We start from the raw sequence: 16,243 nt of genomic DNA on the forward strand, positions 1-16,243 counted from the left end.
CATTCACAAAAAAATTCAAATGCAGAAATCCATGTTTAACAAACTGCAGTTCTTAAAGAATTTTATTGTATGGACATCATTCGTAGTGCTTTGATATCATATAATTATCTATTAATAAGTTTGAATTATATCCATGCTCATTTGAAATCATTCTCAAACTCAAAACTGTTGTTTATTTTTCCATGCTTCAATTTTTCTAAAACGTCTTGGATTACAGTGTAGGGATAAAAAATATAAGGATAATTCGTTTCTTCGATATCATATAATTATCTATAAATTAGAATTATGTCCTTGTTCAATTGAAATCATTGTCAAACCCAAAACTGTCGTTTATTTTTCTTTGCTTCATTTTTCTGAAACGTCTTGGATTACTGTGTAGGAATAAAAAACTGTACTTCACAATCTAATACATTTCAAATTATTTCATTGCTTCATAACTTTTATAAAATAAATCAATAACTTATTCTTTTACATGTGTTTTTAAAAGTCATGTTAAGTCTTAAAGACATGCTAATAAACAATAGGATGCCTGTGTCAGATTCCAATATGTACATATTTATTAAAAACATTAATACAATACATAATTTATTTATTATACTGTACACTTTATGAATATGCGATATTATTTACTATGAATTTTTCATGCAGAAATAATAAAACGTTTTCTCTCCCTTCTAGAACACCGTTGGCTAATATCTTTTCTGTTTTCACTGAAATAATTTTTTGTACGTCACTCTTGAAGCATACCATAAGTAAATATTCCTTTTTTTCGTATCTTCACATATTCAATAATAATTAATGCATAAATAAGAAATATTTCTATAAATAATAAATCGAAATAATAAAATGTTTTCTTTCCCTTCTAGAACACGGCTGGCTNGTTGGCTAATATCTTTTCTGTTTTCACCTTTTTTTTCGTATCTTTACATATTCAATAATAATTAATGCATAAATAAGAAATATTTCTATAAATAATAAATCGAAATAATAAAATGTTTTCTTTCCCTTCTAGAACACGGCTGGCTAACACATTTTATGTTTACTGAAATAAATTCATGTATGTCATTCCTGAAGCATACCATAGAAAATATCCTTTTCTCAAAACTTCGACTATTGAATAATAATAATGGAGAAATAATAAAACGTATATAAATAATAAATATTTCCGTAAATAATAAATAGAAATAATAAAATGTTTTATTTAGCTTCTAGAACACCGTTGGCTAATATCTTTTCTGTTTCCACTGAAATAAATTTATGCAAGTCATACGCGAAGCATACCATAGATAAATATCCTTTTCTCGTATCTTCGCATATTCAATGATAGCAAATGATTAAAATTAAAACGAATATAAATAATAAATATTTCTATAAATAATAAAACGTTTTCTTTCCCTTCTAGAACGCCGTTGGGTAATACCTTCTCGGTTTTCACTGAAACAAATTTATGTAAGTCATTCCTGAAGCATACAATAGATAAATATCCTTTTTTCGTATCTTCGCATATTCAGTAATAGTTAATGGATATTGACTACTGCTGCAATCTGTAATATAAGAAAGAAATTCGTAATATTCATCATCATTATTAAAAGTTAACCATTTGAATTTGGAGTTGGTCAAAAACAATATTTGATATGCGGCATGCTAGATTTCATCCATTTGGCCGGTTGAATTAAATGTATATGAAGAAAACATGTATTTTCTCCCAGGAAGATCAATTTCACCAAAAATATTTTTGTTATGTACACATAGAAAGGTATAAAATCAGCATTCCAATAGTGATTATATACAATTTAAACTCTTCGTGGAGTACATTAGATCCAGAACTGTCTTCTGACACTGTAAGAAAAAAATATAGAATAAAAACATGCGAATTAAAACACGCGAAACTAAAGTGATACAATTAATAGATAATAAGTGATACAATATATTAGAAGTAATTCATGAAGAAATTTAAAGTTTTTATGATCTATCTTTCGTTATATCGAGAAAAAAATTATTGTATTTGTTGAAAGAAACAAAAAAAATCATCTTAAAGAGACTATGTCAAGAATAAAAAATTCAGAAGATTAAAAAAATGAGCATTAAACATTTAAGAAAAAACTTGTATATATTTATATTAATTTTTCTTTACGTGAATAAAATCTATCCTAATATCATGAAACATGTCTCTTTATTTTAAAATTCCCATTAAATCCATACATTTCACTGTTAGAATTTTCATTTTGAAATTACGGTAAAGTAATCGAGAGCAATCTTACAGTTAATTGGATGTCCATCCAATTAACCGTAACGTTTACGGTGAAGAACATTTTTTACCTTTACGGTTTTGATACCATTTACAATTAGAGTGGTTTTAAGATCATGAATAGATAACTATATGTTGTTGTTTTTTTAAAACAATTTACAACTAAATGGTTTCAAAACCATAAAAAAGAAATTTAACTGAACATTAGAGCTGGGCTTTCTGTTAGCCAATTAAGAGTGCCAAAGATACTGGAAACTTTTCAAGTAATGAAGGGAATAGAGGAAATATTGTGGTGTCAATACTGGGACTCGAACCTCTGATCTGTAAGCCATGTCACTGACAGATTAGCCCATTTGGTTTTAGAGGCAAAAAACTAATTTGTTTTTTTTAGGTGAGCTTAGTTGGTGCAATAAAATTCTGATTGTAAAACCGTATTGTGTGAAAGCAGTTAATAAACGGTTTTTCTCACAGTTAAAAGTTTGAATAATATCTTACTAATGGTTATTTGGCTGTTTTGTTTGAATATGGTCAAATAATAATTAAATAACTGTTATTTAACAATTTTTTCTGAAAAATTTACGACAGTGTCCAAAATGTCAAACTTATTAACTGAAAGATACTTTTTTTACACTTTTAAGGTGACAATTTAAAAAAAATCAAATATAAATTAATAGTTTTTATTTGATTAAAACTATTTTTTATATATTTATTCAAATTCTAATTCACAATTTCAAAAAATGTAAGAGAAAATTATTTAGATTTGAGAATGTGTTTGATACCTTCTATATTTAAAATTGGCCACAGAAATTTAAAAATTAGACCAACAAAATCTGTGAGCTTTTTGCAAGCATTTTTTTTTTCAGTTTCATAAATACTATTAATGATTTTCTGATGAGGAGAACTAAAACAAAAGATATAATTTTTGCTTAACGTAATGCATTTTTCCCGTTTTCGAAATCATAACTGAACGGATTATGCTATCTTTACTATAATTTCCGTTTTATAATTTTATTACTTATTTTAGTTCAAGCAGTTTTTTTTTAAATTTTTAAAATTATAATTTTGAATTATATTTGATTTTCTTCCGTAAGATGCCATTTTCTTTTCTTGCTGGGCAGCAATTTCTTATTATTTACGATTAATTTTTGCATCAAAACAAATATCTCATTATTTTTTAAATATTTTGGGGATAATTTAAAAACAAAATAAATATGAAAGTATAAATTAATTTGAATAAGAGCACTTTTTGTATGTTTTATTAAATTCCTACTTGCAATTTCTAAGCAATGTGAAAAAGTAAACGTAATATATTTAAATTTGAGAATGTATTTTATTTTCGTAACTATATTTAAATTTGCCACAACTTGTCAATTGCATCAACAAAAATATGCGTGGTCAGTTTAGAAGCAATTTTTATAAATACTATTTTAGGTTATTAACTGAAAAGTCGTGAATGAATGAAAAAATACACGTATTGAAGAATTCGTGTATTTTTTAATTTTAAAAATAATAAATGAACGGATTAAGCTACATTAATATAATTTCTTTTTTATTATTTTACTGCATATTTTTGTTCAAAAAGTTCTTTTATATCTTTTTCTGACCTTTATCCATGCCATGCCGATTCCTTTTCTTGTTTGCTTGCTGGGCAGCATTTTCTTGGGCAGAAGCAGTTTCCTCGGGCGCTCGATATTTTCCATCTATGAGAAGGAACAATTTTGAATTCTAGATTAGCTTTTGAGTGAAACTAAATACTAAAATCAAGGGAATTTTTTAAGTAGAATTATTAATCAATATTGTAATAATTTTATATAAGTTCTTACATAACTTATTCTTACATGTCATATAAATTCTTATATGTCTTATATATTTGTTTTAAAAGTCATAGATGCGTATTATTTTGTCTGGGTTTTTAAAAATAATCTCGTTTACTACAAATAATAGCGAATTTAAAAATTAATGAACTTGCAATAAGTACTTGAGTGGGGAGAACTTTTAATTAATTAGAATGTTAGCAGTTATTTAAATAAAAAAATTAATACTTCAGCATTTAATAATATTAACTCATACTACATATAATTTAAAACTCGAGGCAGAATGTGAAAGACATGCGTTAAATAATATGCCATGTAAATATATATAATTGTAATATTTTTAAAGTATTAAATACATCAAGGAAAAATTTTTAAATTTTTTTTTTACCTACCATGAGAGGAAACGCCTATAAAACAGGCTAATTCATATGACCTTGAAGTTAATTAGGTATTTATTTATATTTTTCTCTTTCAGTTTACATTCCCCCCAAAAAATTATGCATCGACTTTTATATAATTAACACATGGAGACTATTTCTCTATTGTTTTCCAAATGTAATTTAACGTTTCCTGTCTTAGAGCAATAATACTTATTGTATTCCTGTTTACTCATGCAATTATTCTTCGAAATCGCAAGCTACGATTGAGTTCTCTCCCTCGCAGCAATGCTAGTTGCTTCAATTATACAAATTCTAGCATTATCGTATCTGTTTGCCTATTCTGATTGGTCACTGATTCTATTTGGCCCCTCTTTCTACTTTCCGTAAGCAGAAACGCCACTCTTAATTGAAACTAGCTAAGCTTGCCGATTTCTAATATTGTTAGCATCTCTTTAAACGAAAACCCAAATGAGTTTCCTTAAACTACCCTCGGCAACTACAGCAGTTCGATCTTTCTAGAAGCCATTCCCCCAATTAAACCCCTGTCTTCACGATTTTCTTTCTTTTTTTTTCTCTTTATTTTGGTGAGCGTGGAAAATTGTTTATTAACCGCGAAGCCCTGACGGCAAATGAGATCAAGACAGAATACATCCAGCAAGAATAAGGTGGGGGACGTCTGCTTTCTGGGTTGGTTCGAATTAAAAGAAAATTTTCGTAACTCGCTTAAGCTGTATTCGATGCGAAGGCGTCAATAACCATCTCATCTGAATGCAAGAGAATAGCCCAGGGCCTAATGCGTGTTGTGGGCTTGTGTAAGTGGGTAATTAGAAGGCAATTAGGCCCCATTGCAGTTTTCGGCCGATTGATTAAGAGGTACTGGAAGCAATCCGGCCTTCTAATTTACGCTTCGCCTAAGACGCGTATGTGGTTTAGGATATAATTCTGAGTCACGTTTTTAGTAATTCGGTGAAACAGTTTTCCTAGTTAAGGATATTTCGAACCTTATTTATCATAGAATTCCGAGTTCATTCTTGCATGAGTTTCAAAACCGGAGATTCTTTTAAAGTGGTTTAGAAATGCATTAAAGAATTTATTTCCTTGCACTGCTCTCAAACATTAAATGTCAGCTCCAGGCAATGAGATCTTCAACTGTTGAAAGAATCTTATTGCCAGATTCGTACGAGAAATTTAAATATCAGCGAATCCGATCAAAACTAGAGATATTGGTTCCTGCTTATAATGACTTCTTATATGTATTTTTTTTTCAGATAAGATAAATGAAGAACGTAAGTGATAAAAATAGCTTATCATTCAGAATAAATACATTTGAAAAATAGAATAAGCTACTTTTATATGGCTTGATTCATTTTAGAAGGAATGTAATTTTCCTTATAACGTTTTGTTAATTATTCTACAAACGAAGTTCATTAAAATTTAGGTTTGACTTATGTTATAGAACATTTAATTCTTTTTTTACGGTGAAAAATCTTTTTCCAAGTTATATATTTATTTTACATCGAATAAGTATTGGAGAAATTATCATTATAGTACTTAGTATAAAATTTGTTCGGTTTTTATTCCCATATTTTTATTTATAATGTTTGCTTAGGATAATTTTGATTTAATCTGCCTTCAATGCTTTTCCATTTTGACTTATTTCACTTAAATCCTTGCCTTCATTTCTGTTTACTTAAATTTTCATACTTAGATTAGATTAGATAATGCTAATTAATAAAAGTAAATCATAGTTATATATCCGGCACATGTTTTAAAAACAAAATTTATATACTATATATTATAAAATAGCTATATTATAAAATAACTATTTTATAAAATAACTATATTGTTAAAATAAAGTAACAAATTTTACATTAGTTCAGTAATCTAACATATTTTAAAATAAATAACCAAACTACTATTAATTATGGTGAGTAACACTAAAATATATTTTAAAGCATTGATATGGAAGTTGAATAATAACATTAAAGTAAAATAAAAATTTCTTGTTATAATTACATTTGAGATATTTTTTATTGTTAATATTTTTTTAAAACTTTCATTTTCTTTAAGAGATTTGAAAGTTTTTTTTTTTTTTTTAAATATTGGTTAATGTTGAGGAAAAGTCATTGTAATCAATGTAAATGAAACAAAATTTTTAGATGTATGTTTGAGTCCATACACCTCGTACAAAGTCACAATTCTGAACTAACCCGCACCATATTTGGTATACATACTATACCGAATCAAGCATTACTGAAGAGACAATATTTATAAAAAGATAAGATTTATTTAAAACATCAAAAAAAGCATAAAAATGGGATTATATGATTTTTAACGCTTATCATTTCCCGTAACGGCGTGATACAATAAAATAAAAATAAAACTATCTCCACGAAAAATCATCTAACTCCCCGACGTTCCAAAATTTCTGCATCTTCTTTTGATTTTTTTTATCTCGTTTGAACAGTTTTTCTATTAATGCTTATGTTAATTGGTAGTTTTTAGAACCCTCCTACATTATGATAGATGACATTATTTAGACTCCTACATTATTTACCCTCCCACATTATGATAGATGACATGGTGGACCTAACTTTCTACTTTAGAACTATTCCCAGCCACCGGTTCGCAACAACTACAGTGCTGACGTAAAATATCTTCAGTGGTAGATGGATCATGGGTAAGAGTCCCCTTGCAGTCAAGATAACCGTGAGATGTTTTCCTCTCTATGTAACGCAAATGAGGGATAATTCAATCAAAAAGTCCTCCACGAAGGCAAATTTCTCCCCGATGCTTGATCCAGGCGTTCCCTTGCCTTCTGCATTGGGTGCAAAATTAAAAGGCTACGGAGTTTAACATTGGCAATCGTAAACCCAAAATTGGGTCCATTGTTTAACGACGGTTACAAAAATATAAAATAAAATATTTTACAATAAGAGTAAAATGCATGCTTACAGATCTAAGCAAACAAAACTTAGCTTTATCACATATTTTTATGAATTATTTATCTTCTCTCTTATAATTTGGATCATCAGTTTGGTGATGGAGTCACCGAATTAATATTTTAGATGGTGTACGAAACCACTTGTTTCTCAAATTGATTAAGCTTTTTAAGCGTGTCTTTAAAAATTTAAAACCTTATGGAAATTTAAAACCTTTATTGAATCCTGATTGAAATCTAATAAAATAAAATCAAAGTTTTCTCTTAAGACATGGAGAAATTGTGATAAATTTGAATACAAGGCGTTAAGGGCGCTACGTATATAGTTAATCTTCCTTTTTGGAGAGTTGATCTTTCTTACTCAAATTATGGTAAATTTAGTAGTATAAAACTTCACCAGAAAAAAAAAAATAAAGATTGAGCATTAGACGCTATGTTCGATACGGCTTTATTAGAGCATATATCCGTTTCGAGAATAACTGGTACTAAATTTTTTATTTTGCAATTTAAAAGGAAAATAATTGAGGAAAATATATTTATTTGTAAACGAGAACCGTGAGAAAATTGGTACATTGTTATTGAAGCATCAAACATCGATAACCCGACCGGCCTGTGTATGGGGCAGGGAACTGTCCTTGCATCAGAAAGGTCCTGGGTTCGAATCCCGGGCAAGGTATGGATGTTTTTTTCTCTCTCTGTGTGTTCTATGTCCTTTCTCCTTTGTGTGTGACTGTGACCCGCCCTATAAACGGGTTGTAGTTGTGTGAACGGCGTGGCAAAAGTCGAATTCCTGGCCATAGATGGCGCCACTGAAAAACAGGAACAATCGCACCCCCACTGCCTAAACAGGCAAACGACAAAAAAAAAGAACATCGATAAGCAAATTTGTTACAAGTTTCGGATACAAAGGTATTCAACACATTTTCAAAGACCATTAAAATGCGCTGATTGAAAGTTTAAAAACCATTTGTCTCGATTTACCCGCCGTTTTTTAGATAGTTTTTCAACTATTTACATTTCAATAAGTCTATATTTCATCCAGTACTTACGAACAAATCATTAGTTACGAAAATAGTCAGATTAAGTCACAACGCATATAAACTATATATGTAGCAAAAAATACTTCACACATGAAATCCATACACTCTGAAAATACATCCTAAATCTAAAGTATACTTCAGTGTTGAACGTTCACACATAGCAAATAACAACCAAAAAAAAAAAGAGCAGCGAGAGAAAGATAAGGGAAGAACCCAAAAAATAAAGTCCTTGAAAAGAAGCATTAGAAAAAAACATCACTTTATCAATTATATGAACTAATGTTCAATTTGATTTGCGCCGTTGAGCGAATTAAGCCCGAATTTAAAATAATAAAATATTTAAACAATGAACTAAAGTACAAGGATTTCTTTAAAGTTCGAAGAAGAAACTACATACTATTTAATAAAATTTTTAGAATTCTAATATTTACACTATTTGTGCTGTGATGTTTTAACAGTAGTTATATAGTTTTAAAAAAACTGCATTAAAATATATCGTTGTATATTTTTCGTCAATAGTTTTAACTTATTACAAAATAAACTTCTTGAGAAACTATCAATAATTGATATATTTTAAACAATAATACTATTAATAATTGAATTATGTACAATTAGGAAAAATCAGAATATTCGCAAGAAAATCGTTTCTACAAGGTACAAGTAAACTTTACATTAATCAGTTTTTATAAGAAGTATCTACTTACATTCGATTAAATATTTAATTGTATTGAACTCCTCTTTAACAGCCTAAATCAAATCTATCATCACAATCATGTAATTCTTAAAGTTGTGTTTTTCAAAAATGCTCTTCCTCCTTGCTTTTTCTTCAAGAACTTTTTTCTGTGTCTATTATATAGAGTAGAACTTATGGCGAAGAATTTCACAAAGTTTTAGCATATGTATCGAAAATATAAAATTGTTGCACTTTTATTAAAATTAAGAAATATTTGAACAGTATTCGATGAAAATTTGAAATATAAACAGTGTTCCAGAAAAATTAATTTTTGTCAATATCGTTAATCTCTCTTTTTGTCTCTTTATTGTGTTATATAACTAGTTTATCAGTGTAATGCTTAATTATTTTTTGAAATAGGTACAAATTGAAATAAATAAAAATTAGTTTCGTGTTACAAAGTTGAATTAATAGAGGAAAGTTATTTATTCGTTTAAGAAAACTAAGTAAAATCACTATATTTCTACTGAAGTCAATGGCATTGGATTTTGGTAATAGGATTAAAGATTTTTTATTTTTATTTTTTGTATATACTAAACGCATTATTATTGGTACCAAGATACATAATATAGGTATTGCGCAAACAGTTGATTTATGACGGAACGTGACGAACAGGTACAAGAGAAACCTATTGTTCATTGTAGTAATTCTTGACTTTCAGGAGTTGAACTTGTGTTATGGCATTATAACGTATGATACTGAATATACGTAGTAAATCTTTATTTTAATGAAGTAAATATTTCTAAAAACATGTTTAATTTCATCTAATTGAGTAAAGTTATCGGTAAGAGCAATAAATAATAATAACTAAAAAGAAAATGGAATTATTTTATTTAATTGAGTATTTCTGTTTTGGACATGTTCTTTCAGTTCCTTGCTATATTGTTAGGATAGTCAGTTAACATAATATGCGTAATAAACAGATAATAAGTAATACTTTAATCGGCAAACATTAGAAAGAATTATTAATAATAATTATATAATATTAAACATTAGAAAAAACGCAATGATTTGAATCTAACACAGCATACCATACAATTAGGTTGTAATGACTATTGTCTATAAATGTTGCTGTTATATTGCTGATTGTCGGTGACCTTTTTAAATCTGTACACAGTTCAAAATGCGTGTTTAATAAAATGGATTAACTATTTAAAAAACTGAATATAGCATTTAATTCCATTTTTATACTTTTTTTTTATTGAAAATGGTTTTTAATTGATTGCTTAATTTTTTTTTAATTTTATGCATTACCATATTACAATGCTTCATATCCATTATTTTTTTAAAAAGACCATCATTGTATGCATACACCTTCATAGCAACCGTTATTAGCAAGAGTAACTCGGGGTGCATAGCCAAATTTTTCAAAACAAAAATAAGCACTCAAGAAATATTTTAAGCACCTTAAAAAAATATTATATTTAGACAGTATTGGCAATTTCTTGACAATTAATGGTTTTATACTAGTAAATCAGAAAATCAATAAATAAAACAGTGAATTAGCTGATTAGTGAATGAGAGAACGAGTTAAACTTTGAATCATCATATTAGTAAATATGAGTAATAATGAATAAGCAAACAAATTAATGGGCAGAGCAAGCTGTTAAAATAATAAAGAAATTAAGGCATTGTTGTCCATAACCGAAGTTTTCATTTGTTATTCTAATTTATCAATGCCAAGGCTGTTTTTAACAATTATAAAACATAGGTAGTTTATTTTCCTTAGTTTTAAACATAAGAAATGTTAATTTAGAAAGGTCTGATTTCAAACAATTTAATTCTAAAAAGAGTACTTATACGATTTATTCTATTAAAAAAGAATAATACTGTAATGCAGGAAAAAAAACATAATTCTTTATAATGAGTTGTGGGCAATTACTTTACTAAATTTAAGTTTCAATTTTTGTTATTGATTGAAAGGAGGCATATGAAGACATTTTCTGAGCAACAAATAATTAAGATATTTATAAAATGAAAGCACAGATTAAATCTAAAATCCCTTATTTCCACTGATCATTCGTAATATAAAAAGTAAACATGAGGTTTTATTTGAATTTTTTTTTGTGATTAAAAATCAATATTAATCCTCCTGATTATTTCCTTAAGAAAGAGAAAATGCATTCTAAAATGAAATAGATTCGTAAATATTCTAAGAAAAGAACTTTTTTTTACAAAGAATTAATATTTCTCTTTGAAAAATATATTTTTATGAGAGATAGATATTAATATGTTGTGAAATATTCTTTGCATTCCCGTTGTGCAAGTAAAGCATCATTTTTTTAAAAAAATATACACTTTACATGCTATTTACTTTTAATCAACATATCTGAATTTAATAAACTCATAAAAGTCTCACGTAACACTGCAAGTCTACCTGATATTATTCCGCGTAGCTATAAGCAATGTGCTTAAATCCCATGAGAAATCCCACTGGTATTCAGAGTTTGGTTATAAAAACACCATAAAAGAAATTAAGCTGTTGTTTGTGAAACATTTCATAATCTATTGTGAAATGTTGCTGTTTACTCACAGCGATATCAATATAAATATTCCCTTGCTAAATGTAATATTGTTTCCCAAATATTTCCCCCCAATTTTTTTTTTAAACAAAACTATAATCTACCATTGTTAGCTAAAAAATAATAAAATAAAGTTTTCCCTTCATTTTTTAACAGTTTCTTTAAGAAGGCGTAAGTTTTAGTGAGTCATCGAAACATTAATTTCATACTTCTGCATTCATTTTGTTCGGTAAGTTAAACTTATTTTCTTCAAATGAGATCTCAGCTTGGCATATTTTTATTAATTCCACATTTGTAACAGTTAAAACCTTTAAAAACTGAATATTTTCTTGCAACAGTGTAACTGTAACTCATAATTATTCATGGCTAAATACATTAAAATATTGAAGGGAGCAATGTCCGCACAGTAAGGATGATGAAAGACATCTCTCCTACCAATTACGCCGCATGTTTTGCTGTTGTCGCAGAAAAAAACCTGATTTAATCTTGAAAATTATCTTTCTTTTTTCTTGAAGATTATCTTCAAGATCAAAAGTTTCTTGTTGATTTTATGAAAATTCCAGATCAAAATACGATATCAAGTACGTTTACTTTGGATGCATCATAAAATGCATTTTAACGCAATTTTTACATTGATATTTATTTAATTAAATGTTTGTTTCGTAACATGTTCCGGTAAAAATTGACTTTACTGTAAAAAAAAACGGCACCCTGAGTACTTTTTTCCTTAAATTTTTACAAAGTAGTTCCGTTAAAAGTTGGATGATACTGACATGATTTACTTGCAAATCTTTGTTATTAGAATCCGTTCAATTAGACTCCAACATTTTCACCTCACTTAAGAAGTTAAGTTCTCAAAGTGTACAATATGAATGATTAATAGTAAATATTGATTTATATTTTTAAAATAAATAATAGAATAATCCAATGAAATATGGATGTATTATTTAATAAATGATAAGTATATTGAATAATTATAAAATAAACAAATATAGCATGTGAAGATGATTAAGATACAGCATAGATCCATAGAAGATATTCCTATATGAAAATGGTTTTTATTCTTTATTTCCGTCTTATTTGAATCGACGAGGTGGCTTTTGGTATATCCTTTGACGTAAAAGAAGGAAAAACTCCTAGATGAAGTTTTTTAACAAACTGGTGCCCAAAGGAAAAAAATATTTTCGTATAATAGTTAAGTGTTTTTCTATCGGAAATTGGTTAACTGTAGTATCATATTTTATTTGAGTTTTTTTCGTCTCTTGAATGATAATTTTTTTTAATTTGTTAACCAAAACGACAAAAACTATTCCGTCTCTCAAAACTCTCTTTCTTTCTATTTTGTCTCTCTTTCAAAAACTTCACTTTGGGAACTTGAAATATGGTAAAACTTATATCGTCCAAGTTATAGTTATTTATTAAATTTGATACAACACTTTTTATATACATTCCAATCCAAGAGCGATCACAAAATGAATACAAACCACACAACCATGACCAAGTACTTAGCTCAGCTTTTTTTAATTTATATATATTTTTTAACACTTAAAGAAAGTTAAATCCTTCACTATAATTCGTTTGCATCAGCATGCCTCTGTTTTGTTGGCGTGTTTCTTCGTCTCTAAACGTCAATGAAAAATTTTCGTTTCTAATTTTTGTGTTTATTTTAAGTATGGACACAATTATCATTTGATTCATAATTTAAGCATTATGATAATTAAAAATTATGTTTCAAAAAATTACGAGCATATAACAATTTCCGTACATGTTAGTGATTGTTTGTTACGATCGGTATGGAAAGAGAATTTATATAGAAATGAATAAATTCATTTGAATTCTATTGCAAACGATTTTTTTATAAGTCGGAAAGTTATCAACCAAACTATTTTGTTATTAGAATCAGAAAGTGCAAATATTAGGTCGCAAAAAAAGTTTAGGTGAAACCTTACTGAATCGAAACAGAAAAGTCCCAATTTTGCATTTCTCGTTGCCACTTTTCATCGACTTTATATTTGATGGTTCCAGAAGGATTTCCAGATGTCTTCTGAGACGGATCTGTCAATCCTACGGACTTCTTTTCATTTTTTCTAGAATGTTAGAAATCGTAGAAAAGAAGAAGTGCCCAAAAGAGTATCCAAGAAAGATATTGGATTCTGGGACGTTTTCGATTTTTGCATCTTCATTCATGCTACGGAAAAAATTTCGATTTATGGAATTGTCTTCCTTTTTTTAACGCAAACTGGGGTGTGTTAGAGTTTGACACTAAGCTTCCAATATGTTTTTATAAAAACAGATAATGTGTTTGAATACCTTTCAGTTTAAATGAAGTCAATGATTTAAAATTAATGCTTAATATTTCTTATTTAAAAATTTTGAGAATTTAATCAAAATTTCTATAAAAATTAAATTTTATTTTGTTAATGTTATTTGTTCTAGCGGTTGGCTAACAATTATTTTTGGTACTGTTTGAAATCCCTTAAGAAAGATAAAATGTTGTTTAAAGAAATTATTTTCTAAAATTCGTTATTATTTTCTCGTAAAATAAAAGTTCTCTGAAATAGAATTACCTAAAATCACAAATCGTATCGGTTGTTTTTGTACGTTACAATGAGGACATCATCACAAACCAAAATCAGGAACATTAATCAGAGAAATTTTACCAAATGTCTCATTTAAACCTTTGGAATGAAATAGACAGCCAATCCTCTTCTTTACAGAGCATGGCCCCTCTAAAGCATATTTAAAGCGATTCTACCTGGCAACTGACAATACATGTGCCTGTGGAGGAGTAGGAACAGTGTGGCGTTATGCAATAGAATGTCCGCTTACCACATCCTACCACTTTAAACAACCAAAGCTAGAATTCCTCATAGCTTGGATGAGATCCATCCATAAGAATCCAAATTTGAAACAGAAGGCAACAAACCTCATTAATTTTCTAGAAGAATACGAGGAAATCCTGAAATAATTTTCATGATAAAATGACAAATTGTGCAAAGTTGAGCAACAACCACAACTAAACTTGGCCAATTAGCTCTGGATACTTTTTAATCAAATGCCCTAACAAATAGAACAATCATTTTTTTTCTTCGTATTTCTTCTTATTTTCTTCTCTTTTTTGTTTCTATTTCCTATTTTTCCTCTCTTTTTTTCTATCTGTCTCGTCTTCCAACCTTAACCATTAACCGATAAATGCTCTTTAAGGGGCATAGGTGCGGGGTTAAATGTTGGTGTGTGTGTGTGAGGACGAGAACAACTGAGAAACAGTTATGTATAGGTGCGCAAAATAAAAAAGGCGATTCAAAATTCTTCTTTTTTATTCCCCATTTAATAAAGTTTAATCTTAAATTAATCATTTCACACATTTTGAATAACTTTACCCTATACATATCTGTAGATGGTAATTCCACTATAAAGGGATAGTTAAAAAATCAATTATAATTTTAAAAAGTTTATTTTTTTACAAAAAAAAATATATTGTTCTACGGAAAANCCTACGGACTTCTTTTCATTTTTTCTAGAATGTTAGAAATCGTAGAAAAGAAGAAGTGCCCAAAAGAGTATCCAAGAAAGATATTGGATTCTGGGACGTTTTCGATTTTTGCATCTTCATTCATGCTACGGAAAAAATTTCGATTTATGGAATTGTCTTCCTTTTTTTAACGCAAACTGGGGTGTGTTAGAGTTTGACACTAAGCTTCCAATATGTTTTTATAAAAACAGATAATGTGTTTAAATACCTTTCAGTTTAAATGAAGTCAATGATTTAAAATTAATGCTTAATATTTCTTATTTAAAAATTTTGAGAATTTAATCAAAATTTCTCTAAAAATTAAATTTTATTTTGTTAATGTTATTTGTTCTAGCGGTTGGCTAACAATTATTTTTGGTACTGTTTGAAATCCCTTAAGAAAGATAAAATGTTGTTTAAAGAAATTATTTTCTAAAATTCGTTATTATTTTCTCGTAAAATAAAAGTTCTCCGAAATAGAATTACCTAAAATCACAAATCGTATCAGTTGTTTTTGTACTTAAGTGTTGCTCATTAATAGTTTTTGATCTAATGTACGTAATAAAATGCAATCTTAATATTTAAGGGCTAAATCATAAATTTGTAAAAACTATCGTACAGGTGATATTTTAGTTACAGTTTTGAACTTCAAAATGAAAATATGGAAAAAATTTGGAGTATCAATATTTTATATTCTACTGTTCATATACGTTTCATTTCATATACGTTTAATAGTATATCTTAAATATTATCCGAATGAAAGTAGGCATTTTTTTCAAATATTTGAAACAGTAGATGCATGCTTTTTAAGTGAGCTTTTTTAATTTTCAAATATTGAAGTTGTAGTAAAATTTATCATGCAGATCCGCAGCATAGAAAAATGCATAAAAGAGTAGGTTCAACTGCTTCACGAAAAATAAGAAAATTGAACTCACGAGTGATTCTCATTTTATTAAATCTGCTGGTCCTTTTTTTCCAATTTACACCTGTAGTTCCGTAACATAGCAGGTGGAATTCGTTTTATTGAGAAGTTATTATGTCAATCCGTAATAGC

General features: G+C 28.0%; 1 protein-coding gene across 2 annotated transcripts in view; it reads right to left on the bottom strand.

Annotated features, from left to right (window-relative positions):
• Nucleotides 1-1,231: 1,231 nt before the first annotated feature.
• Nucleotides 1,232-16,243, bottom strand: part of LOC107453725 (lachesin) — a 257,834-nt gene continuing 242,822 nt past the window's right edge. Inside the window, exons 11-12 of one of the 2 annotated variants that reach the window (XM_071183280.1) lie at nt 3,853-3,948; nt 1,232-1,839 (exon numbers count right to left, since the gene is read on the bottom strand). In XM_071183280.1, coding sequence (XP_071039381.1) covers nt 1,739-1,839; nt 3,853-3,948 — 197 coding nt within the window. In that variant the 3' untranslated portion in view covers nt 1,232-1,738. The remainder of the gene's footprint in view (nt 1,840-3,852; nt 3,949-16,243) is intronic. The other variant, XM_043042726.2, reaches the window with a different exon arrangement.

The sequence above is a fragment of the Parasteatoda tepidariorum genome, chromosome 7, assembly GCF_043381705.1.
Source record: "Parasteatoda tepidariorum isolate YZ-2023 chromosome 7, CAS_Ptep_4.0, whole genome shotgun sequence".
In the NCBI taxonomy this organism is placed as follows: Eukaryota; Metazoa; Arthropoda; class Arachnida; order Araneae; family Theridiidae; genus Parasteatoda; species Parasteatoda tepidariorum.